General features: G+C 41.2%; 1 protein-coding gene across 1 annotated transcript in view; it reads left to right on the top strand.

The window, feature by feature from the left end:
* The window catches only part of ptprt (protein tyrosine phosphatase receptor type T), a 516,342-nt gene that overhangs the window by 472,029 nt on the left and 17,552 nt on the right, over nucleotides 1-26,761 (top strand). Inside the window, exons 28-33 of the mRNA XM_041782769.1 lie at nucleotides 356-472; nucleotides 7,987-8,141; nucleotides 15,921-16,056; nucleotides 21,576-21,725; nucleotides 21,916-22,089; nucleotides 24,042-24,173. Coding sequence (XP_041638703.1) covers nucleotides 356-472; nucleotides 7,987-8,141; nucleotides 15,921-16,056; nucleotides 21,576-21,725; nucleotides 21,916-22,089; nucleotides 24,042-24,173 — 864 coding nt within the window. The remainder of the gene's footprint in view (nucleotides 1-355; nucleotides 473-7,986; nucleotides 8,142-15,920; nucleotides 16,057-21,575; nucleotides 21,726-21,915; nucleotides 22,090-24,041; nucleotides 24,174-26,761) is intronic.

Below are 26,761 nucleotides of genomic sequence, written 5' to 3'. Positions count from 1 at the left end.
AAACACAAATCAATTTATTTTCCCACATGTTTTCAGATTTAACAAGGACATCTTAAATCATCAAGGATAAGTTCACATTTTTATACCTGAAGAAATCAAGTATACTGCATACTGATTGTCCAGCCTCACTCGTAGCGAGTGAGGCTGGACAGCTGATGAGCAAGATCAGGGTTAACTGTGCTAAACTGTTCTGTTTTTTTCTAATTTGGCCCGTTGGCACAGCCATAAGCAGCACAAACCGTTGACATTTCGGTTACTTTCCTCGATGCAGAAACAACTTCCTGCCCCCCGTTTGTGAGGTGGCGTCATCTCCAAACATCTGGTCCATATTTAACTTCTTGGTTGTCTTTTTCAGGTGAAATGTGTGCGTTATTGGCCGGATGAGACAGAGGTTTACGGAGATGTCAAGGTGACCCTGATAGAAACTGAACCGCTAGCTGAATACGTCATACGGACGTTCACAGTTCAGAAGGTAAGCGAGATCCTATCACCAACAAAAACTCTAACAACACAGAAGATCTTAAGTATCTATCTGTACGCAAGGACTACTGGCATGTACAGCTGTGAATCATCTGCATAACAATGAAAAGCATTTCCAAATTAGCACATTTGCCCCAAATAAAGTGCAACTAACAAATGACCTAGGACAGACTCCTGTGGCACCCCACGCCAAACAGCACAGGACTTAGGGTACACAGAAAAGTTTACCTGTTTTACATGGATTTTATGCCAATATCACAAAAACTTAGTAACCTGAAGGATTATTTGTAAAATTTGCTTTTTTATCGGGCGTTTCTCTCAGAGCCTCTGATGGGAGTAGGAAGGTCTCATGCTCCATTGCAGCTCAGTTACTCCTATTGTTGTCTGCTACTTAACACCTCCATTTTCTGTGTTAAAACCTGGATTACCATCACAGTCAATAAGTGATTGGGGATTCAAGGCAAGCCAGAGAGAGAGAGAGAGAGCGAGGAGTGCTACTCGTTTGTTTTGCACCATGTATGGAGAAAAAAACTAGTGAGGAGGCATTTAACAAGTAGGCTCTGATCCAAAACCTTTATATTAAAGCTACTGCATTCATGGCCTTTTTGTTCATGATTTTCTTACTAACATGCAGGAGCATCTAAAAAAAAGAATATTAGAAAAAAAAATCCTGTAACTTAAATAAAAAAGTGAAACTTATATTCCAAATGTATCAGACAAGGTGAACTACTGGAAGACTGATTTTGTTTTTTTCTAAAAGATTAAATCTTACAACTCACGAAAATAAAATATCCGCTACCTCCAAATATCAGGATATTGCAGAAAGAAGTTTTTTGTCATTTATTTCAGTACTCAAAAGAGTCCAGAAGACAGTCATTGACACGCTCTCCACAGGAAGGGTAAGCCACTGAGGGTCACTGCTGAAAGGGAAAGCTGTCTCAGAGTGTATCAAAGCAGATTCAAGGAGGCCAACCTCCTTCAGCGTATACGTATAAACGATACGCCGGCGAATCATACTGCGGAGCACATCGCTCCCTCTCTAGTCTATCAGAGCATTTCCATGGCGGCAGCGGTGTGTGCCTGGACCGACACTTCGCTCCGCTTCATTCCAGATACGCTGCAGGTCTATTTTTAGCACCGGCCGCTGCCAAACCTCGCAAATTCACTGTCGTTCAGAAAGCTCCAACCATGGAAGTCACAAGCGTAGAACATCCGGTTCTTTCAAAATAAACACAATGCATGGACTCCCGATTGTAAATCATCACTATATCAACATTACGTCTCATCCTGCAGCGAGAGCAAAGGGTCACTGAGAGGTCAGTGGGTCACAGAGCTACAATGGCGCCATTGACGGGGAAAAGTTAACTTTTAGGGATATTAAGCCAAAAAATTTTGCATAAAACCACAGATCCTTTAAGCAAACATTAACCTTTTAACTTCCTAATGTACTCACTCAATGGCGGAAGCAATCATATCATGGACTTATACTGGAAAGGTTGATAAATTAACCCCAAAAGGTAACATAATCCGCTGTTGACATACTATTCCTGCGTGAACTCGCAGTTCTCCTGTGATCTCTTCCTGCTGATCAGGGCTGCACACCGTGGCGCTGCGCTCTAGACCCGCTTCCAGTGGACGAGGTCGCTCGCCTATAGGTCGGACCAAACCCACGGCAGCATAAATCCTTTTAATTATTTTCCTGGGATTATTTTTTTTCTTGGATGCACCTTTAGTTTATCCAGTCGTCTGTACATCCACCCTGACTCTTTATTGACATCAACGAAATTAAAGCACCAAAATATCAAATGCATAAATTCATATGCAGCAGCAGGATTTTTTCTATTTTCTACCTGCTGTTGAGTTCGTCTGTTGAGTTATTCCTCCTCTTTTCTTCCATCCATGCTGTATTTCCTCCTGCCTCACTCATACTAAAGCAGCTTATGAAGACGAGTCTTCAAGTCCTCGCTGTCGGCTCATTTAGCGAGCCATTAATCCATACCACCTCAGCGCTGCTGTGTGTGTGAGAGCCAGTGCTCTAAAACTCAGAGAAAAGCTGATTTGGAAACGCCTGTCATTTTGAAGTATGTATTTATACATACAAAAACACAGCACTCACACAAACACACATAATTCAGAATTCTGCATCTTTGCAGGGCAGCAGATTCCAGGAGGAGTGGATGTACTGTTAAAAACAAAGGCAGAGAGAGGGAGTAGGTGCAGGTTCTGCAGCTCGGTTAAACAGCTTTAATTGCAGTGAATAATGAGAACAGGATCTTAATGAAAAGGTTTATTAATGGCACATCCAAGGAGATTAAAGGAGGAAGAGAGGGTGACAGCATGACGCCCAAAGAAAGAGAAAATCTCCCCGTGTGGGAAAGCGAGGGAGAGAGGATGAAAAGAGGGTCACTGAGACGTTCATGTATGAGTGTCAGAATCAAACGCTGCTCATGGAGGTGAGGACAGTGAGAGTAAATGAAGCCTTTCTGCACTGCAATCTGAAGCAAATACTCCATTCACCGTGACAATTCTATTTAAGAATATTGGAAAATGCTCAAATATATCTTTAATTTGTGGGAAAAATGACCCTGGAGGAGAAGCTAGAGCTCACATGTCTGCTGAGCGTGCCTTTTCTGAGAAGTTTCAGAGTGGGAACATGTTTTTGTAGAACCAAACAATACACTGGCATGGCTTAGTAGACCCGATGGAGCCTATCCAAAGCAGCAGAAGTCTAATCTGCTCCATGGCGCTCAGATCTGGAGAAACCAAACAATGGAAAGCTGCAGTGGACACCAAACTACACAGGAAGGGACTCAGCAGAGTACACATGTCTACAGGCCAACAAACAGAGCACAGAGGGCGAGAGTATGGTGGAGGAGATGGAGGCGACAGATGGTTAGAGAGGTGCTCAGAACGGTCAGTGTCACGCTGGAGAAAGTCTCTCCATAGTGGATGGAGACACCGGTCGTCTAACTGCTACTGCACCTTAAAACGCAGCACCACCCTGAGGTTTTCAGGGCAGCAACCTGCACCGTCTCACTGCACGGTCATAACAGCTGCATTACCTTAAAAAATCCTTGGAACGTTTTCAGTCCAAACCCAGACCAAAGATTTGTATTTGACTCATTCTGGCTTTACTACAGTGATGCTCAGCGAGTGGCTCAGTTTTAAAAAGCTTTTTCTCCGAAAACCTTAAGAAAGGAAAACCTTTTTGTCAATTTTACCATTCTTTTTCCACTTTTCACCCATTTAAGCTACCTTTTGCCTTTGAATACCACTTTTTCCCTCCTTTTTTTATCCATTTTTGCCACTTTTTTGCAACTTTTTACCAATTTTTTGACACTTTAATCCCATTTTGCCCCTTTTCACCCCTTTTTCTCCCCATTTTCACTCATTTAAGCTACCTTTTGTCATTCAACACCACTTTTTTCCTAGTTTTGCCCATTTTTTCCACTTTTCATCACTTTTCACCCATTTTCATCTACTATATGCCACTAAATACCACTTGTTTCCTCTTTTTTGCCCATTTTTGCCACTCTTCACTGATTTTTGCCAATTTTAGTCACTTTTCACTCATATTTTTACCACAGTTTTGCCACTTTTGGTCCATTTTTTGCCAACTTTTACTCATTTTTTGGTCACTTCTTACCCATTTTTGCAATTTTCTGACCCTTTTTCCACCTTTTCCTCCCCATTTTCACCCCTTTTCACCCATTTTTGTTGCTTTTTGACTATTTTTGCCACCCTTAATTTAATGTTATTGCTTCTTCTAGCTGTTTTTGCCACTTTTCCCCACTTAAATTGTGGCTCTTACAAAGGTATTTTTCAGCAACTTGGCTCTTTGGTTGATATTTGGCTCTGATATTCCCAGCTATTTTCAATTCAGCGTAGGCTTTCACTGTCTGAAATCATCACAATCTGTTTTTTTTAACAAAGTTTCTAATACCTACCAACTTTTAAGAAGCTTGCATTATACAAAACAAAGTATTTTAATATTTTACACCATATCCCTGTCAAATACTGAGACAGCCAACATACTGCAATCTTATCTCATAAAATAGTTTGTAAATGTTCAGAAAAAGTCCTACCTTTATGTGTGTCCCATTCAGATATTTAAGTACAGATTTTGGGTCATGGCTTAGATGTTGTTGAGGTGACGTTCAGCCTCAAAATCTCCTCGTCCGCCACAATAACTAGGCACTTTCTTACATTTATTGCATCGCTCTGACCTGCTCTAAACAGACCTAAATATTGTTTTGGAGTTTTTATAAACTATGCAGTCCTGGATTAGAGGCACCAGTGTGCTGGACCTCCCTCTATTGATTTGAAGAAGTAATTTCACCATCACAGGAGAGCAGATCAATGGGAAGTCCAGTTATCAAATCACCCTGTGGTTTTCTATGTTGTTATTTTCTCCATCTCTGCCACCACAGCTCTCCATCTTTCTGTAGGTCAGCATTCATCTCCCCCCTTCTCCTTTTCCTTTGTCCCATTTGTCTTTCTACTCTTTCTCTTTCTGACTTCTGTCCTTTCCCACTCACGCTCCGTTTCTTTACATCGCCTCCTTCTGTCCGCCGCCGTACTTCTCAGGTTATCGTGGCGGCTTTGAACCAAAACAAACACTTCAGTCCGACCTTGTCCGTCCAGCAGAGTCAGAGTGGGAGCTGTGATTACACCAGTTTCCTCTCAGTGCTATTCTTGGAGAGTAAACTGACCTGTAGAGGACATGGCTGTCTCCATTTAGGATATGTTTAAGTTTAGAGCTGCATAATGGGATCGATCTGTATGAATTATTAAATGAATGTAAGATTGTGGAGAAAATCACACTGCTGGGAGCTAAGAGGGCTTTAGAAACACTATCTCACACTCCATCTGACATTTACAAGGTAGTGCACGTCTCTGTAAAGATTCAGTACCATGTGTTCACTTATTTAATGATTCGAGCCTTCAAAATGAGCGCAAACTTAATGATCTTCAGCCATATTTAGGGCCTGAGCACTGACTTAAGGTTGGTGAGGACCATGTTGTATCTGTATGCCTCATTTTTCTGTCAGAAGAATTGCTGATTTACATGCTCAAAAACTCACCAAACTTTACAAAAAAATTGTCAGCTGATATTTTGGTGGAAGTCCATCAAGCAGGGGCCCCAAAAGTGAGATAGGAAACTAGGATAGAGCTATGTGTATGAAAGTCAGCACACATATGGATCATGATTAGACAACGAAAAAATTATATTGGGGCCATTCTCTAAAATGTACAGGAAGTGCACTACAAACAGCTACAGTTCGAATTTAGGCATTTTTGCATGATTCACAACATTCATATTTTAGCAAACTTCTTGGAGGGATTTTATCCAGTTGAGTCCAGATTTTTTTTGCTCATACTAGACAACCTGGAGATCTAAAGTTGTACATGCTGTGAGTTTTCACCATAGGGTGGGGCTGTAACCAGAGCCCAAACTTAAGCTACTTCTTTATTTTTTTTTTTTTTTGTACTGAAAATACACCAATAATGCCTTTTAACTTTCAAGTGCTTTTGTCAATCATCACAAAAGTTCCCCAGGGTCCACACATTGATCCTGAAAACATCCATACATCAATATCATTACTTTATCACAGTCCACCCTTTGGTAATTGAACATTTCCACCTCTGATTTTTTTTTAATTCTCTTTAAATGTTCAGCCCCCTCACACAGTTCACCCTAGGCTTCTGATCCTGGATCTGCGTATGAATTATCATAAGAACTACAAAAAAGCCTCTTGGACTCATTCCCAAATCCCAACAGGAAGTCCATGAGCTTCATCTCTTTTACAAAATAAGGCATTTTTAAATGGTGGTAACCTGTTAGAACTTTGGAGCACATTTCTCTATGATCTTCTGCTCATTCTGACAACACGACATTATACGTCAAACATGCTCACATGCAAACATATCATTATAGCGCCCCCTGCTGGCAACAGGAAGTGACACAACTGGGTCATATCCTCATTCCTCCTATTGTGCTTAACCTATTGAACTCTGATTTTGAAAGAAAGGCCTCAATAATCTGCCAAAACACAGTTAAGTTTTATTGAAGGATGTCTCGCTGGCGCTGGCATCACTCACTTTGTATTCCAATTACTCGCCAGTTTGACAGGAAGTATGTGCAACTCTCATACCAAAGATCAGATTGCCTTCAAATGTCATATGCAGGATTAAAATTAAAAAGTTAATTTAATTGTTTTGATGTTGCGCTCCTACTGGGAAAAGGAAGTGACAAACCTGGGCCAATTCTTTATTAGTGAGCAATTTGTTGTCTCGCCATTTCACAGGAAGTCACTGTAACTTTTATACAAACTGTATGATTTGCATCAAATCTCACATGTATGATTAGGGTTTGCCCCTGTACACATTTAAATGTGTATTACATGTTTTTTGCTAGATTCTTTTTTTAAATTAAGACGTATTTGTGGGCTTTTATGCCTTTGAGACAGTGAAGGACAGTGGATATAGTCGAAAACTGAGTAGAAAGATGGGGGATGACATGCAAGAAAGGAGCCACAGGCTGGACTAAAACCTGGCTGCCCACTTTGAGAACTAAAGCCCCGTACATGGGGCATGTGGGCCCTATCATAATCACATTAATTTATAGTTTTAACCAAAAAAGAGTAACTGACTATATCCATTATGAAATGGTTAGTAAGCTTGTAAAAAATGAATTATTATGGCCTGTCCTTTTATTGTCATCTCTGTTGTAATGTTTTAAATGTTTTCCTTTGTATTTCTATCAGAGAAAAGCAATCTCTTATTCTGAAAAACCTTTTCCTGCACTTCTTGATCTCTTTAGTTTCTTAGTTTTTCTTAAAAATGAGGACTTTCCACAAAAGCTTTATTTGTCTAGTGAAAACACACTGAACTTGCAAAGTTTCAAGGTGTTTAAGTGATGGTAGAACAAGATTTCAAATCTTTAAGATGTCTTTAAGTGTTTGCAGAGTTTTAAATTTGTAGAAAAATGAGCTAAAATGTAAGTTTGAAGGCTGAAATCTTAGTCTGAATGAGGCAGCTTAACCCAACCATGTCATTTCCTCGTATAAGTCCCTCCCAAAAGGGCCATCGTGAGATTTGTGAAATCAATTAATCTTTTTTGTGGAGCCAAAATGGCCATCAGTTTCCTCAAATCTCCCCTGTAAATTAGGCAAATGAGCCTCGATAAGTCTTCCCGTCTCCCGTTCCCAGAAGTGGCCCAAAGTGCCGCTCTGACATCCACAAGATTGATTTATTTTCCGTCTGAAGCCAAAACGGCAGCACGGCCCCTAGACTCCTAAAATCCCGGCTGTAAGTCGGGCTGCTGAACCGTGATATGTCTTCTTGTCAGTCTCTCCCAGAAGAGCCATGATAGGATTCCTGGGATCTGTTCATCCGTCATCATCAGGAGACGAAATGGGAAAATGGCAGAGGAACATTTTCTGTAATTGATGTGGTAAAAGATGTGACTTTGGTCTAACTCCCTCCTGTTTCTGTGTTTTTCAGAAGGGTCACCATGAGATCAGAGAACTACGTCAGTTTCATTTCACCAGCTGGCCCGACCACGGCGTCCCGTGTTACGCCACCGGACTGCTCGGCTTCATACGACAGGTCAAGTTCCTCAACCCGCCGGACGCTGGGCCTATCGTGGCGCACTGCAGGTAGGAACACAGACACTCAGGGAGGTTGTAAACCTTCACAAAAAAGATGGTGGTCTGTGTAAGAAAGACAAGTACAACAATAGAGACAAGATTCCACAGCAACTTCAGGGATGTTGCTAGAGCTAACTAAAACAGTTCTTTGCACCTCTCTGTGAAATCAGCCTCATTGTTATTTGCAAAGATAGTGGGATGTTGTAGTTTGAACAGCATGAGCTTATCTTGAAGCCCAGCAGTGTCCCCTGCTCCTGCTCACGTTTTCTCCACAAACACTGACGCCTCCTCAGGGATGGTAGCCCACGCCATTGTCTGGCAGTCAGGCGATCTCTGCTGGTGTAAGTGTGTCTTCAACAATCAGGCTTTTTGCATGATACTTAAGACATCTTAACCACTGTAGACTAGATATCCCTAAACATAACAGCAACAAACGATGATATAACAAGCAAACATAAAACCTTCCTGCATGGTCACAGTTGCACAGTTCATGGCGTGCATGAAAGGAAAAAGCTGATGCATCAGTCTGAATCAGTCTGCATCATCTCTGCATGTCTCCAGAAATTCATGCCATGCAGACACGAGATGCACAAGTGTGGTAGAGGCAGTGAAGAGTAGAGCTGAACGATTATATTATATTGGAACGGCCATCTGCCATTTTTTCACTTGTTAACAGCTTTACACCCATCTTTTGCCCAATTTTTGCCACTTTGTAACTGCTTTTCACATTTTTTTCCACTCTTTTTGCCTTTCTCTGTCCATTTTTGCTGCAGTTATCTCATTTTTGTCTCTTTTGACCTATTTTCCATACCACTTTTTGCCACTCTCAAGTACTTATTGCCACTTTTTAACATCTTTTCATCTTTTCTCCGCCCATTTTTGCCTTTCTTTGCCCATTTTCGCTGCTGTGTGGCTTGAATAGTTTTTTTCACTCTTAATACTTTTTTTGCCGCTTTTCACTATTCTTTTCACTTCTTTTTGCCCTTCTTTGCTGTATTTTGCTGATGTTGTCCCATTTTTTTCTTCTCTACACCCATTTTTGCCACTTTTGCTACTATCAAATTTTTCCATACTGAACTGTTTTCAGCATTTTTTTTTACTTCTTTCTCCTATTTTTGCTGCTGTTATCTTTTCTCCGTCTTTTAACCCAGTTTGCCTCTTTCTTCTACTCTCAATAAATGTTTTACCCCTTTTAACAGCTTTTCACCATTTCTTCTGCCCCTTTATGTCTTTCTCAGCCAATTTTTGCTTCTGTTATCATATTTTGTCTTCTTTAACCAGTTTTTGCCCCATTTCTCTACCCTTAACCAATGTCTTGCCTCTTTTAATCACTTTTAGACTTTTCTGCCCCTTTCTGCTTTTCTCTGCCCATGTTTGCCACTCTTCCATCCCATCTTTGTCTCACTACACCCATTGCTGCCATTGGTTGCCACTTTAATCAATTTTGGCATATTTGAACTGTTTTCACCATTTTTTCTGCCCCATTTTGCCCTTCTCAGTCCATTTGTTGCTTCTGTTATCCTATTTTTGTCATCTTTTAACCTATGTTTGTCACTTTTTGCCACTCTCAATCAATTTTGCCACTTCTAACCGAATGCCACTTTTTTTCTGCCCCTTTTTACCTTTCTTTGCCCATGTTTGCCACTGTTCCATTACATTTTTGTCTCTTTTGAACCAATTTTTTGCCACTGTTTACCACTCTTAATCAGTGTCTTACCACTTTTTAACTGCTTTTCGCCATCTTTTGCCACCCTTTTGCCTTTCTTTGCCTATTTTTGCTGCTGTTACCCCATTTTTGCCTCTTTAAACACATTATTTGCCCATTTCTTTAAGTCTTAACCAATGTTTTTCCACCTTTTAACTGCTTTTCACCATTTTCTTCTGGCCCTTTTGCATTTCTCTGTTCGTCTCTTGCTAATGTTATCCCATTTTTGCCTTCTTTTAACCTATTTTTCTCACTTTTTGCCACTGTCAATCAATTTTTGCCACTTTTAACCAAACTTCACCATTTTATTCTGTCTTTTTTCCTTTCTTTGCCCATTTTTGCTGCTCTTATCCCATTTTGTCTCTTTAAATCCATTTGTGCCTTTTTTTTCTACTCTTATTCAATGTTTTGCCACTTTTTAACTGCTTTTCACCATTTTCTCTGCCCCTTTTTTTCTTTTCTCTGATATTTTTGCCACTGTCATGCCATTTTTGTCTCTTCAAACCCATTTTTGTGACTCTGTAAGGGCTGTTTATCATTTTTCCTGCCAGGTTTCACCACTTTTTGTCCATTATTCCCAAATGTCAGCTGCCTCTTTATGCAGTTATTACATTAGTGTTCCCTTAAAGTTATTCTAGTTTCTTCTACTTTATTGTCTGATATCTTGACGTTTGCACACATCATGGCTTATCTGTGGCATTACTTTTTTAATCATTTATTTATTTGCATGAATAAGCAATAATACGTTTTTGTTGCTCAGTTATTATTTGGTTAAAAGACAAAATATAGACATCATAAATAAGCTTTTTAATGGACCGTGATTTTGCTGAATGGTCACTAACATTCAGACCATGTCTAGGCCATCTCCACAACATCATCCATAGTTAAAATGCATCTGTTAGCAAATCTATTTTTTTATTAAAAAAGAAAACAAATCTGAAAATCTGCCTCTTCTTCATCCACTTCCATGTTTTTCTTTCCTTCCTCCCGTTCATCCTCTCCTCCTCAGATAAAACAACAGCTCTGGATAATACTACCAGCATGAGCACACTCACACCAATCCTCCCTGGCCCATAAATTAGATCGATGGTGTTAACCTTTAAAAAGTAGGCAACGATAAAAAAAAAAAAAAAGGAAAGAAATTCACCTTCCACCCCACTTTCATCCACCCCCGACATTCTCGGACGGTAGTAGAGGAAGAAAAAAAAAAGTGACAGTTTTAAGATCCCCATGGCGACAGTATATTTAACCTCCATGTTCTGTTCTTTATGGGATGTAACGGTTCAACTCTGGGGCCGAGCTGTCAGAAGGTACAGGCTTAAAAAGGTCAGCGCTGTGACAAGCAGTGGAGGAAATGTAGAGTAGATTTCTTAGATTGGAGAGAGAGCATTTAAAATTAATGTATTCCATTTGGCCATCCACCTTAATACAACACTCAGCTCTGAGGTGGTGTCACAGGGGGGAGTTAGACCCCCAACCTGCCAGAGGCTATTTGGAAAAAGGGCCCTGCGCCCGCCACATGCACGCGCACAAAGCTCCATCAGTGCTTTTGTCTGTGTGTTGTTCTACCTGCAGACCATTTTACAAATCAAGAAAAACTGCAATGAAATCTGAAGGATTTCCGTTGTTTCCTTTTTTGTTTGGCTGCCTGCAGAGTCGAATGGAGGCCTGATTTTGATTCCCCCACCAACAAGAGGAGTGGGATTAGATTGGCCATGTTTACCATTCTGTAGCACCCCCTCATCTTTTAACAACAGTCTGGGAATTAAGGAGGAATGTTGTCCCATTCTTGTCTGATGTATGATTCAAGCTGCTTAACAATCCTGGATCTTCTTAGCCGTTTTTTTCGACCTGCACATTCACCAAATGATAATGTGCAATTATGTAACATTATGACACATGAAGCAAATACTCGGAACTATTTCTTGAGTGAACCACTGGGCGGAGTGACACAGTGCAGCAGCCATGTCTGGAGTGTAGTTCCGGCTTTGCATTTAACTTTAAAACATCTCCGTCTCGTAATGTTCCATGATTATTTCATAGCGTGGTGAATGTGCAGGTCACAACTTGTCCATGAGAGCATTTTGGAGTTGTTGGATTGTGTATTTGATGAGTTTGATGAGGGAAAGCAAAAAATACCGTCTGCTTCCATAGCGTTAGCTATGCAGCTGGTATATCGGTCCCCCCAGATCTAGAAACAGCTTGCACTGACAACTAAAGGAAACAAACCTATTACTAAGACTATAGGAATTATGACAATGGGCAAATTTGCCAAAATGTTGAAGTATCCCTTTAAAACCACAACATCCTCTTTTCCTCCTTAACTGAATTTATTGATCTCTTGGGGGCGGGGCAGGAAGCTTCTGGGGGGCCTGATATGGCCCTGAGGCTGCCAGCTGATGATCACTGCTCTACTATTGAGTCTGCAGGACTCAGCATTTTTGTTTGCAAAGGAATTTCAAATTTTGATTCATGTGACCACAGAACAGTTTTCCATGTAGCCTCAGTCCATTTTTAATGAGCTTTGGTCCAGAGAAGAAGGTGGCATTTCTGGATCCTGTTCACATATGGCTTCTTCTCTCCGTGATCCAGCTTTAACTGTCATTTGTGGATGGCACGGCCAACTGTGTTGACAGAGAGTGCTTTCTGGAAGTGTCCCTGAGCCCATGCAGTGATTTCCAGTACAGAATCATGCCTGTTTTTAATGCAGTGGCTCCTGAGGGCCCTGAGATGACTAGCATTCTATAATGCTCCTTTTATACCCCAGTCATGTTACTGACCTGCTGCAAATTAACCTAATTAGTTGCAAAATGCTCCTGCAGCTATTTTTCATTAGTACTACTTACTTTTCCAACCTTCTGATGCCCTGTCCCAAGTTTTTTGATATGTGTTGCTCCAATCAAATTCAAAACAAGCTAATATTTTTCAAATGGTAAAATGTCTCAGTTTTTTTCTGATATGTTCCTAATGTTCGATTGTGAATAGAATATTGGTTTATGAGGTTTGACTTCTATTGAGACTTTACTCAGCGTCCCAGGTTTTTTGGAATTGGGGTTATAGTTTAACTATAGAAATCTGCAGGGGCATCCTCTGATTTCTGTTTGTTAATGTATGTTCCTGGGAGAGACGAGACAATCGGTGGAGTTGAAAATCAGGAGGAGAGTGAACCCAGACGACCCTTCTTCTGAAGTTGTTCAAATTTAAAAATCATGGAATGTTCCACGAGCCTGAACAGCAGACAGTGTGTGGGACATTCAGGGACAAAGACAGACAGGTCATTCCATTTACAAAGAAGAAAAAAACGGTTCCCACAGACAGGAGGGGGAAGAAATGAGCGGACGGACCAACGAGGCGAGCCGACGCCTAAACAGACGGCTCCAGTAAAAGTATGTGGACGGACAGGCAGGAAGTTATGGCCGTCACTTCCAATTTCCAGGGGCGCTCTGACGCTATTGGCCTGTGTCATGAGGCGTCCAAACACTCACACGGAGGCCCGGCAGTATTCTGGTCTCAACATTAATCACAGACGGTGACAGGTAATCTGCCGAGCCCCCCCCTCCTCTCGCCGTCTTTGTAAGCCATCCGGGGGATTGCAGAGTGAAAGATAGCGTCCTCCCCTCCCTCTCACCGTGGCTCCATGCCTCATCCTCTCTGCTCTCGCTCCGTTCCCTCCATCCTCGCCGCCTCTCCTCCCTTGATCTCTCCCCTGTGACGACCACTTCTATCAGTCCACGTCACTAACCCCTCTCCCCCCTCACTCATTCAATCCATCCGTCCATCTGTTCTTCTCCTGTCCCTCCACTCGTCTTTTCCCTTCAGGCATTACTGCTCCGGATGTGTCGCTTTAACACCTGACACAGGGTATTAGACCCTCCGCATGTTTCTGTGTGAAGGAGAGAGAGAGAGAGAGATGCCACAGAGCTCAGGTGTAACTAAGAACATCTATTTATACTTGTATTAGAATCATTAAAATCCTTCACTTTTCAGTCTTTCCTAAATCTAACAGTGTGTGATAATAACTGACTAACATGCTACCTCTTAGAACCATGTTATCCTACATGAAAACTCAAAAATAACCTTTTCCATGGTGTCAGCCATGCCAATGGTACTGAACCCAAACAGAACCTTTACTGTGCAGGTGAGACGGTTCACACAGAGACAGCAGGGGACGTTTTAGACATCTTGAGGCAATGGGCAAGAACCAGAGGCCTTTCTGAGACCCTCACCCATTTAGCTGAAAGTAATCAAAGCGAGTGAACAGTATATATTCTATGGCTAAGAGATATGGACCCTGAGACGTATCACATTTATCTTTTATGTCAAGTGTTATAAATGGTTGTCAAAATATCACAATAATTTCCTAGAATAAATTTTAATCATTTTAAGTATGAAAAATTGAGTTTCTCATGTATGAGCTCATATAATGCTGTGTTTCCTCCTCCTACGGCTGTTGGAGGAGAAAATTAACAGATTTTTACAGATTTAACAGTGTTTTTTTGTTGTTGTTGTTGTTGTTGTTTTTTTTTTTTGGGGGGGGGGGTCACATATTAAGAATAGTAAACAAATTAAAATACTGCTATGACTGCTACTACTACTGCTACTACTACTACAACTTATAACAATAATATTAATAATAATGATCCAATACTACTAATACTAATACTAATACTACTACTACTACTAATAATGGTAATCATAAAATAATAATAATAATAATAATAATAATAATAATAGTAATAATAATAGTAATAGTAATACTACTACTACTACTACTACTACTACTAATAATAATAATATAAGAATAGAAACAATAATAATCATAACAACAACAACAACAATAATAATAATAAAATATAATAATAATAAATAAAATAATAATAAAATAACAATAATGATGATAATAATAATGATAATGATAATAATAATAACAATAATAATAGTAATGACAACCTTATTTATATAGAACTTTTGTTCTATGTTACAATGTTCTTTATAATACCTACCAACACAGAAAGATGTTATCATTTCCAAAAGTCACAGCATGCATTCACTGATGAAACAACATTTTAGATCCATTTTTCACGTTTATCTGCTTGCAGTATCCTGATTCAGGCTGCCACAGCTCAGTTCAGGCAGCTGTAATCATCGCCACAAATGTGCTAAAACAGCCTTACTGCACTGTTAATCTTTGCTCTGAACTAAGCTGCAACGGCACTATATGGACAAAAGTATTCAGCCACCTGGCTGTTAAACTGACAGGACTGTAATGGCATTGGATTCAAATCCATGTATTTGGAGTTGGCCCCCTTTGCAGCTATAACAGAATCCACTCTCCTTGGAAGGCTTTCCACAAGATGTCAGGGTGTTTCTGTGGGAATCTGTGCCCATTCATTCTGTAAAGCATTTATGAGGTCAGGCACTGATGTTGGACCAGAAGGCCTGGCTCACAATCTCTGCTCCAGTTCATCCCAAAGGTGCTGGGTGTGGTTGATGTCAGGGCTCTGTGTGGGCCAGTCAAGTTCTTCCACACTGAAATCATCAAACCTTTAACAGTCCTTGTTTTGTGCACGGGGGTACAGTCATGTCGGAATAGAAAAGGGTCTTCCCCAAACTGTTGCCACACAGTTGGAAGCATAGCATTCTCCAGAATGTCTTGGTATGTTGAAGCATTAAGATTAAGATTCAGAACTCTTCAGCTGTGGGATCAGCAGAGCGTTGGAGACTTTACACACCATGAACCTTAGCTGCCGTTGGCACCACAATGTGATTTCACACGGTCTTGTGCTTCATGGCTGAGTTACTGTTGTTCCTAAACTCTTCCACCTTATAGTAATATCACTTACGGCTGACTATGGAGTATCCAGCAGGGATGAACAGTCTTATTGCAGAGTACCATGCTTAAAGTCTCTCAGCTCTGCAGAATGATCATTTAAGATCACAGATGTTTGAGACTGCATGGCTAGGTGATGATTTTACACACCTGTGGAGACCGTTCTGATTTCAATGCTTAACCTCTGTGACCAAATACTTTTTCCATACACGTTTATATATATGATTTTGAATTTCTGCCTTTATCTCCACAGTGCGGGTGCAGGGAGGACGGGCTGTTTCATCGCCGTGGACATCATGTTGGACATGGCCGAGAACGAAGGTGTGGTCGACATTTTCAACTGCATCAGAGAGCTGAGATCGCAGCGAGTCAACATGGTGCAGACGGAGGTTAGTGGGCAGCAAACATAAATGAATACAACCATATTTTTATTGGTAACCATAAATCTAAGCGCTTTGCTTTGGCTGGACATGTCTGCACTCTGGCTGTTTTCGTTTTTGGGAAGTTTGGCAGATTTTTCTTCAAATCGTAAGAAATATGAAAGTCAGTATGAAGGGAAAGCATCAAGTTAAATGAGCTTCATTAGCTCTACATGGTGTTTCTGACTTTCTGCCTGCAGTCAACGGTGCTGCAGCAGAAAAACAGCGACAGAAAGTCTCAGAACTTCTCCAGTCCTCTATCATCCATCCCAATCAGTCCATCAATATTAAACATTTCCTAAATAATTGATGACTGCAGTGCAAACACAGACAGACAGATGCTCAGCATACACAATCTCACTGAATCAAATAGACGGACAGTCACTCTCACATTTAGGATTCTTGTGGCAGTTTCCTTCTTATATTTAAAATAATTATCGATTAAAACATAAATCAACATAAGAAACACTCATGGACTCTATAGGTTTGTTTTGATGTTTCTTTTCAAGTTTCTCAAACAGTTATGAAAAACTTGGGCCAAATTAGGTTTCAAAATTTGTCCATGAGGTCCTCGTGTAGGCCTTACCTGGGTTAGATGGCGTCCAATGGGCTCAGAGATGAGTTTACATGGACTAAAAATGGGCTCACCCTTTAGCAGAACCTGGGGCACTGAATGGGCTCAAAAGAGGGCTAAAGTTTGTCTTTGTAGGCCCAGAATGGTAACCTTGCAAAGCAGATGGATTCGCCTGTTTCCGTGTTTCTCACTGGCGAATCCATCTTGCAAAGCTCCTGTCTGAACAGTTTGGGCCCGGTTAGAAAATTACAGGACCAATCAGCGACGAGGGGCAGTACTTTTGGGTGCGGCAGAGTCGTGACGTAAACAAGCAGCTACGAGATGCCGGTGCGGTTATGGTGGAAGAGATTAGCGTGGATGCTGCTAAAGCGCCAGTTTTATCAGAACTTGACGACATTTCTTCGTTAAAAGAAGAACAAAGAACAGCAGTGAGTTGTTTTCTTTTCAAAAATGACAAAAGTCGTGTACTGACATGTCTACAGTCGCCATGGTTCGCGTTATTCCTTGGTAGTTGTGCACGTGCACCTCAGTCACGTGCTTTGTTGCTTTGATTGGCCCGTAAAGATGTGACAGACAGAACAATCATTCAATCGCACTCTGAGTTTTTTTCAAATCCTCTGCCCTCTCCCAAATGCTTAGCGTTGAAGGTATCCCAGATGGATGTGTGAAACAAATCCATCTGGTGTGTCAGGTTACCAGAATGGACCATATGACAGTCTCTTCATCCGCCTTCAGAACAAGTCATGTTGGGCTAACGCTGAAACTGGGGATAGATTTGGTTGGCCCTGGAAGATTAACTCTTGTTTGGGCCCGATGGTTAGATCTTAAACTGGCTTACAGTTTTAAAGTCAGAACTGTTATTTCTTTTTAGGTACCAACACCCGTGACGTTGGTTAGAATTGGTTGATAATATCTTTGTGTACCACGTATTAACCCTTGGAGCACATGCAGTACAGATCCGTGCCACAGGCACTCCATTGGTAAATTGGTTGGTAATGTTAGAACCATAAGTCATAGGAACTTACTTGTTTTTCCCTCTGAAGGTCTCTGTTGTGCCTTTCTAATGATGCTCCCCACATGTTCATAGCTCTTGCAGAACCTTTTCTAGTGAGCCTGAAACTTGGCTGACTTTCCCGGGTCTTTAAAGATTAAATCCAGAACAGTAACTCCGATACTGAAAGTCTTTTTAGTCAGACGTTCCTCCAGTTGGCTAACCTGACACGCCAGATGGATTTGTTTCACACATCCATCTGGAAAACCTTTCATAGATGGTGTTTGGGAAAGGGCAGAGCCTCTGAAAAAAAAATCTGTGACGTCATAGGTGTGTTGACGTAAACTTCACAGAGAACTGCATTATGCAAATCAAGGTCTTCATCACTGTGATCTTCAACTCAAAGTGATGTTGACCGTCCTGAGACATTGATTTGATATTAATTGGACGAATTAAAAACAGATTTTTTTGGAATGAGACGAGTCCATCAGAATCCTTGGAAAGGATACATCTTGCCGTGCTCGTCAGACTGTCCTCTGAGAGACCCACTTTGGCGCCATTGCAGAACCCACCAGCTCAGCCAATCAAAGGTCCCACCCAGCTGGTACCAAAGTTAGCCCCGGGCTTTCAGCACTTCTCCTTGACAGTTCATCTCCTCATCCTTCTTCTACGGCAAACAGTAGGATTCTGATCCAACTCAACAGGGTCTACGGTGTCTCCATCAGTTCCATAAAAAACAATCAATAAATTCAGATCTAATTTCAAAATTTACATCCCCAAAGTCTACGCCATTATTTATCTTTTTCTTTATTTTCAAGTCATCCAGTCTCCATCAAACTAGATCAGTATTAACTCTTATTATCACATTTCCTGTTTTATCTACTCGCATTTTATTCATAATAACTGCGTGGTACATATATATATATATATATATATATATATATATATATATATACTGTATTTCTGTGGTTTAATATTAAATCTTGAGAACGTCAGTCGTTGTCCAGAAATCATTTTTAAGCTGGGAAGTGGAGTCACTGTCATGGGGACTTATAACTTGAGATATGAGATTGATTCATAATAGATCGTTTAATTAATTAACTAAAAAATTTAGTTAATTAATAATTACAATTTTAATTGTTATTAAATAACTAATCTGCATAAGAAGTGGTGCCCTGCTATTATTACTACTATACGAGGTTTTTTGATGTAATATTTATTTATCATCACTTTATATCGCTACAGTGTTCTCCCTGTGCATGCGTGGGTTATCTACTGTACTCTGGCTTCCCCCACCTACAAAGACATGCTCATTAGGTTAATTGATCACTCTAAATTGACTGTAGGTGTGAGTGTGAGCATGCCTGATTGTCTGTCTCTATACAGTAAATCAGCTCTGTGATGGACTGGCGACCAGTCAAGGGTGTACCGCCTCTCGCCCAATGGCAGGTGGGATAGGCTCCAGCCTCCCCCTGCTAACCCCAACAGGATAAGCGGTATAGAAAATGTATGGATGGTTAAGTTTGAGTTGTGATTCTCTTCTAAGAGCTACTGAGGTAGGGTTGGCTATTTGGAGATTTAGATGTTGCTGGGGGCCTCCAAACGCCGTCTTGGATGGTCAACTATGGAGAGAATGAAGTGGACTTTAACTTTTAGAACCATCCTCTTGAGCTCTCTGTCTTCATGTCAGCACTGTTACTTCCTCTATTTCATATTTTAGTTGTAATTTGTTCTAATTTTGTTCTAGCACTCATTTTTAAAGACTGAAGTTGGCTGTTTCATTTCTGAACAGAAGTATTCATTTCGTCTCTAAGCTACCTTAAGCCGTCCTAATCCATCCCGCCTCTGCTTTCCATTTGTACCTCCTGATGAAAACCTAGCATATCCAAAAAGTCAGCTTCATGCGGAATAAAGCAAAACAGCCTCGTCTCCAGACCGACAGCTCTTCTGAATGTGTCATAGAAGTGTTAAAGGTCGGGAAAGTTACCCAGGCTGCACTTTGGCTGATTTTATTCCACAGCAGCGGCACGAGAGCTAATTTTGTGTTTATGTGCGTGCACTAGAAACCACGCTAAATGCATCCTGCCCTGCCTTTTGAACATGTGTAGGAGCAATTTGTGTCAGTGTTGAAGCTGCTTGACGCCATTATAATCCTGCTCCACACGACACAAAGTAATTCCTCTTAAAAAGGCACCGGGGAGGCATGTGTGAATGAACGAGTGCTCTCTGTGTGGGTTTACGTGCATGCTTACGTGTTTTTTTTGTCTGTCATTTGAGCAGCTAATGGCCAAGCGAGGACATTTTAGTGATGCTTTTGAAACTCTCCTCTCTGCTCCAAGGGCACCAATTAACATTGGACGAGGAGAATAGACAGAGAGATAAAGTGGGGAGAAAATAGAAACGGTTCAAGACAGCAGACAAACATACTGTGGGAGAGAGTGAGGGGGGATAAAAGTGGAGGAATAAAAAGCACCAGGAAGGACGGTGTGAGGGGTAGAGAGCGAGGTAAATTAGCATGCACAGGGGCTGCTGGAGCTCACGTTGGCTGAAGCTTTTACCAGTGAGCTCGTTGGAGCACAAAGAGCACACTTGATCCAGAGCACAGAAACACTGCAGAGCAAAGCACTGCCCCCCTTTTAATTCAGTTTTAGGCTGCCGAGAGGGAACCAGCACACCAGTAATGATTCACACGCACAGAGTGGACAAAAAGTAGGAGGGTTGGTGGGTACAGGAGCTTAGCCAGACTATATCCAATGCCCAGAGGTGGCAATGCCTAATACCACAGTTAAATATCAACTACAGAGGCGGAAGCTAAAACTATTGTTACCTAAGAAGAGCCAGAAGTTGTCTATTTTAGACAAACTCTATGAAGAGTCTGAATCCCATGCAGAAGCATGTTCTTGAAGTTGGTATAAGTAGGAAATCCACAGGTCTGAATGACATTTAAACAGCATGAAACAACTGCTTACCACTGTAAACATCCTGATGAGTTCATGGTTGGAACTGTGAGGTGGCAGACAGCTGGAAGAATACACGTTTAAGCCATCCATCCATTTTCCATATAGAGACAGACAACCAGGCACGCTCAAACTCACTCCTACAGCCAATTTTAGAGTCACCAACTGACCTAATGAGCATGTTTTTGATGGTGGGACCCGGAGAGAACCCACACATGTACAGGGAGAACATGCAAACTCCACACAGGAAGGCCCTGATCGGGAAGTGAAACAGGGACCTTCTTGCTTTGAGGCAACAGAGCTAACTCCTGCTCCACCGTGCAGCCCTCTACACATTTAATCATTATCCACAAATGGGGAAAACTGTGAACTGTGAACTTCCCAGGAGTGGCTGGCCTACCAAGAATACTCCAATAGCGCGTGGACAACTCATCCAGGAGGTCCCAAAAGAACTCAGAACAACAACTAAAGAACTGCCGACCTCACTGGCGTGAGTTAAGGTCAGAGTTCATGACTAAACCATCAGAAAGACACTGGGCAAAAATGGCATCATGGGAGAGTTCCAAGGCCAAAACCACTGCTGACCAAAAATAATACAAAGGCTCGTATCACATTTGACTAGAAACATCCTGATGATCCCCAAGAATCCTGGGAGAGACAAAAGTTCTGGAAGGTGTGCGTCCCGTTCCATCTAGAATGAACTATTTAAAATTAGAAGTATTTCCTCATGATTTAATATGGAGTATGTCGATACAAAATCAACACAAAATAAGATGTGACTTGATCTTTTATTTTGAAAATTAGAAACCCTTGGCATGGCTTCTGGTTGCTTCCTGGAGGTCCTTATGTGAGAGGCTCTATCAGAGAGGTCTCTGGGCTGCAGCCAATCACTCCTGAGGGTTTCTTCTTTTCCACAGATACAAATTTTTATTCCATGAAAGATATTTTAACAGTTTTGTTTTTTCAGGAGCAGTACGTGTTCGTCCATGATGCCATCTTGGAGGCGTGTCTATGTGGGAATACAGCCATACCAGTGTGTGACTTCAGAGCCATCTACTACAACATCAGCAGACTGGACCCACAGACCAACTCCAGTCAGATTAAAGACGAGTTCCAGGTGAGAATACTTACGCTCTCATTATTAAACTTTAAAAAGGCTCATCCCACTCATGTTGCATCATTTAAGCAGCTCTAGCCGGCCAACTTTTCCTAAAATTGGTTAATTCGTCCAGTGCTACCACTTTAAAACACAATAAAATGTTATATTTTCCCAAATGAATGGCTGTAATTTTGCCTTTATCCATCAGACGTTGAACATAGTGACCCCTAGAGTTCGTCCAGAGGACTGCAGCGTGGGTTTACTACCCAGGAACCACGACAAGAACCGCAGTTTGGATGTTTTATCAGCAGACCGATGCCTTCCCTTCCTCATATCAGTGGACGGAGAGAGCTCCAACTACATCAACGCTGCACTCATGGATGTGAGTAAACAGGGACGTCTGTTTCCAGGGAAAAAAAAATTACACAGGGCCCCCCTTAACCAGCTAGCCGAGCAACTGCATTTTAATGTATTTTTGAACCATAATTTCCCCATTTATGAGCATTATTATTACTAAATTTACTTGGTTTTTTGCAGTACTGGACTATACCATTTGGACATTTTTAAGGGAGTAGCAGGGCCCCACAGAATTGTATTTTATTCTATTTAATACAAATTTCAGTCTGTAGACCGATTAATTTAGTCACTTTTGATTCAATAATGACACTAAACCAGTGGTACTCAACGTGTGGATCTAGAGTCATGTGTGGCTCTTTGTGTCTTAATTTGAAACTTTATTCCCTTTTTTGCCGCTTCTTTTTGACAGTTTTATCCTGCTTCTTGCAGTTTTTGCCACTTTTTTTGCCACTTTTCACCCATTTAAGCTGCCTCTTGCAATTAAATGCCACCTATCTCCCATTCTAGCCACTCTTTGATGTGTTTTGCCCATTTTTCCACCTATTTTGCTGAATATTGCCCATTTAGGTCACTTTTCACTAATTTTTGCCACCTTTTTGCCACTTTTGAACCATTTTTGCCACCTGTAACATTTTTTTTGCCACTTCTCACCCATTTAAGCTGCCTTTTGCAATTAAATTCCCAATTAATTCCCATTTTCCCACTTTTTTCTGATTTTTGCCCATTTTAATCACTTTTCACACAATTTTTGTCTACTTTTGGACCATTTTTGCCACCTGTAACTCATTTTTTACACTTCTCACCAATGTCTGCCACTTTCCACCCTTTTTTTGCCACTTTATCTCCCCATTTTTGTCACTTTTCCCTCAGTGTTTGCCCTTTTTCTTTACGCTTTTGCCCATTTAAGCTGCCTTTTACAACTTAATGCCATTTTTTGCCCATTTTCCCACCTTTTAGATTTTTGCCACTTTTTGACATTTTTTTGCCACCTTTAACTTATTTTTTTCACTTTTATGCTGATATTTGCCCATTTAAGCCTATTTTCACTCATTTTTTTGCCATGTTTTTGCCACTTTAAGACCACTTTTGCCTACTGTAATTCATTTTTTTGCCACTTCTCACCAATTTTTCCACTTTCTGCTCTTTTTGCCACTTTATGTCCCCATTTTTGATACTTCTTTTGGTTTCTTTTAACCAATTTTTGACACTTTTATCCTGCTTTTGCAATTTTTGCCCCTTTTTGACAATTTTGCCACTTCTCACCCATTTAAGCTGCCATTTGCAGTTAAATTCCCAATTAGTTCCCATTTTTCCACTTTTTATTTTTTAATTTTACCCGTTTTAGTCAGTTTTTACACAACTTTGGGCGATGTTTTTGCTACTTCTCACCAATTTCTGCCACTTTCCACCCTTTTTTGCCACTTTTCCCTCAGTGTTTACACTATTTTGCCCCTTTTTTCCTTTTTTTAACCCATTTAAGCTGCCTTTTGCAACTAAATGCCATTTTTTGCCCATTTTCCCACCTTTTTCAGATTTTTGCCACTTTAAGACAATTTTTTGCCACTTTTAACTTATTTTTTGATCACTTCCCACCCATTTTTGCCACATTCTGTCCATTTTGAGCCAGTTTTCTCCCAGCATTTGCAGCTTTTTGACTACTTTTGCCACCCCTATGTAGTAATTTCCACTTTTCACCACCTACATTGTGGCTCTTGCAAATGATTTTTCAACAATTTGGCTCTTCGGTTTAGCAGGGTTGAGAAATGCTGTTCTAAATGCTAAGAAGAGTAAATAAAATCACACTTTTAATTGTGGGCTTTTCAAGGTTCCCTTCTTACTATGGGCCCGGGTAATCAGTACCTTTTTCCCCGTTTGACCCTGTCTGTTTTGACCTGTGCAGAATCTTCTTCTCCTAGCATTGTTTTTACTCCTTCTCCTCACTGTTTTTGTTATTTCTGCTCCATCCTGACACACCAGAGCCACAAACAGCCAGCGGCCTTCATCGTTACCCAGCATCCTTTGCCAAACACCATGGGCGACTTCTGGAGACTGGTGTTCGACTACAACTGCTCGTCCATAGTGATGCTGAACGAGATGGATGCAGCGCAGGTATGAGCACACACCTGTGTTCCCAACGCTCCTCATGCTTTTGGCTAACTGGGCTTGAGAAAAAGAGCAGACAGCCAGGAGCTGACCCATCGACTGGAACATCACATCACCTGATCAATACACTGGGAGACTGTTTCTATAAATGTGAATGTGCATCGACAGTCCTTGGGTTTTTCTTTTTTCAGCTCACCGACTGAGAAAGTTTTACTCACAGTTTTGTAAAACCAGACCTCTGACCAGAAAAACTTACCAGCAGGAGGAAGAAAAACTTTCCTCATTTATATTTGTATTAGCAATTCATGGACGCTGCAAATCTGAAATGCAAGATTATTGACCAACATTTCCTCTTGTCATCGACGGAAGCATGTACAAGGTTACAGTCTCACAAAATGTGCCAAACTTGGACAACTTCTGAGAAAGTTTCAGACGAGATAAAGCAACACGAGCAGCAGAGGCTCATGCAATCAAACACAAACACAGATTAGAGGTGTTTTCACACCTATTGCTCATTAGCTTTGCTCTGATTCAGATTGTAAACAAGAAAGTGTTGCATTGTCCCTTGGGGTGTTTTGTGCATACACTGCAATCTGTATTGTTTTCTGTGCTAAAGCACCACCTTACGTCATTATAACAATAGAAATAGCTTTATTTATAGAGCCCCTTTCAAAACAAGGGTTGCAAAATGCCTGCAGGCAGACATTAAGATGCATTCAGTAAAAACAAGCAGAGATATCACCGTTAAGGTGTTGAAAACCACAAACACGTGATGAAATCCTGCAGTTAAGGGAAAGCCTGAAGAAAGATCTAAGGTGCTTTCACACTAGTGGGGCTTTTCCATTATGACTTCTGGCTGCGTCAATCCAAACCAAGCTGTGCTGGTTTACTTTTCCATCAGCAGAGTAGGCGTCCTAGCACGCCACAGTGATGTTTGTATCATTTTGGGACGTCTCGCAGGCGAGTTTAAGTTGCAACCGCTGCACCAAACTTTGAAATTCCTGCCAGATAACTAATAGAAGAAGACGAAGAAACAATAACCAACTCAGTGCTTACAGAAGCGCAGCTATTCAACATCATCGACTCCACCTTATCAGATCTGGACACGCCCTCAAACGGGTAGCTCGGTTGTGGTGGAAAAGCAAATCCCATTCTGTTCTGGTGCTGCTGCGCCGACTCAAACCAAGTAGCACCAAACCGCTCAATGTCAAAGAAAAGCCCCATAGGAGGCTGGACCTTGGGTCTGAGTAAACTTGAGCCCAAAGTCCAGTTCCTTGTCGTCCATGTGACTGCAAACATGCCGCACTCAGGCCTGTATACTTGTAGAGGTACTTGCTTGAGCATTAAAGAATGATCAGGGACAGCAGACCACAAGAGAGGAATTGGAGTACAGCCAAGGCAGGATGAAAAGGTTTTATCTGCAGAGGAAAGCTTACAGAGCCACAGGGCTCACTTCTCCTTGATCAGCCTCCTGTACTCCTTGTGGCCAAGGATGCCTTTATTCTGGAACTTTTTGTACGTAGTAGCAGCTGTGGCTTTAGGTTCTGGTGACTTCAGTGTGCAGGAAGCTAGGCTATACAGATGGGTACAGTTTCTACCCAGATTTTACTGAGTTTCTAGGAAAAAAGGGGCCACAAAACAATGTCGGCTCAAACGTACACACTCATGAAAACTCTGAAAGCATTTTATTTTCTCTCTTGCAATGAAGACTTTGACTACTGGTTACATGCTTTTGCATTGCAAAACAGCGATAACACAGAGGCTTTCTGGATAGTAAAAAACCTTATTTTTTTAAAGTGCACATTTTTGAGCCAACATTGTTTGCAGCCCATTTTTACCAAAAGTTCACTAAATTCTGGGGAGCCTAGCTTCCTGGCTGGTAAAAGCAGCGAGTCCTTCTTAAAAGAACAATCCTCACTGAAATTATTGGAGGCTAATACCGCTACTACAGGTACATACCTCATACCCCCTTCCTCAACTTAAAAATACTGAAATATTCCATCCATTTTCTATACCGCTTATTCCGTTCTGGGTTGCGCGGGGCTGGAGCCTATCCCAGCTGTCATTGGGCGAGAGGTGGGGTACACCCTGGACTGGTCACCAGTCAATCGCAGGGCTGACATATAGAGACAGACAACCAGGCATGCTCACATTCACACCTATGGGCAATTTAGAGTCACCAGTTAACCTAATGAGCATGTTTTTGGTGTTGGGGGGAAGCCGGAATACCCGGAAAGAACCCACTCCACACAGAAAGGCCCTGGCCCTGACCGGGAAGTGAACCAGCGACCTTCTTGCTGTGAAGCCACAGCGCCTACCCCTGCACCGCTGTGCTGCCCAAATATTCATTTGACATTAAAAAAAAGCAGATTTCCTGAAATATTTCAGAAATATTTCAGTCAAACTTTCTAAAAAAAAAACTTGAATAATTAAATGAAATTGTCTCCAAAATTCCCCCAAATTTCAAAGCACATTCCTACGATAAATTCCAAACAATTTCCCAAGTATTTAAAAATACATTACCCAAAAATTTCATGGAAAATGCCCCCCCAAATTCCCCCCAAACATAAAAACAAATCCCTGAAATTTTCAGG

The sequence above is a fragment of the Cheilinus undulatus genome, linkage group 3, assembly GCF_018320785.1.
Source record: "Cheilinus undulatus linkage group 3, ASM1832078v1, whole genome shotgun sequence".
Taxonomy (NCBI): Eukaryota; Metazoa; Chordata; class Actinopteri; order Labriformes; family Labridae; genus Cheilinus; species Cheilinus undulatus.
Note: the sequence above shows the minus strand (reverse complement) of the source record. Positions and strands in the feature narration are given on the sequence as shown.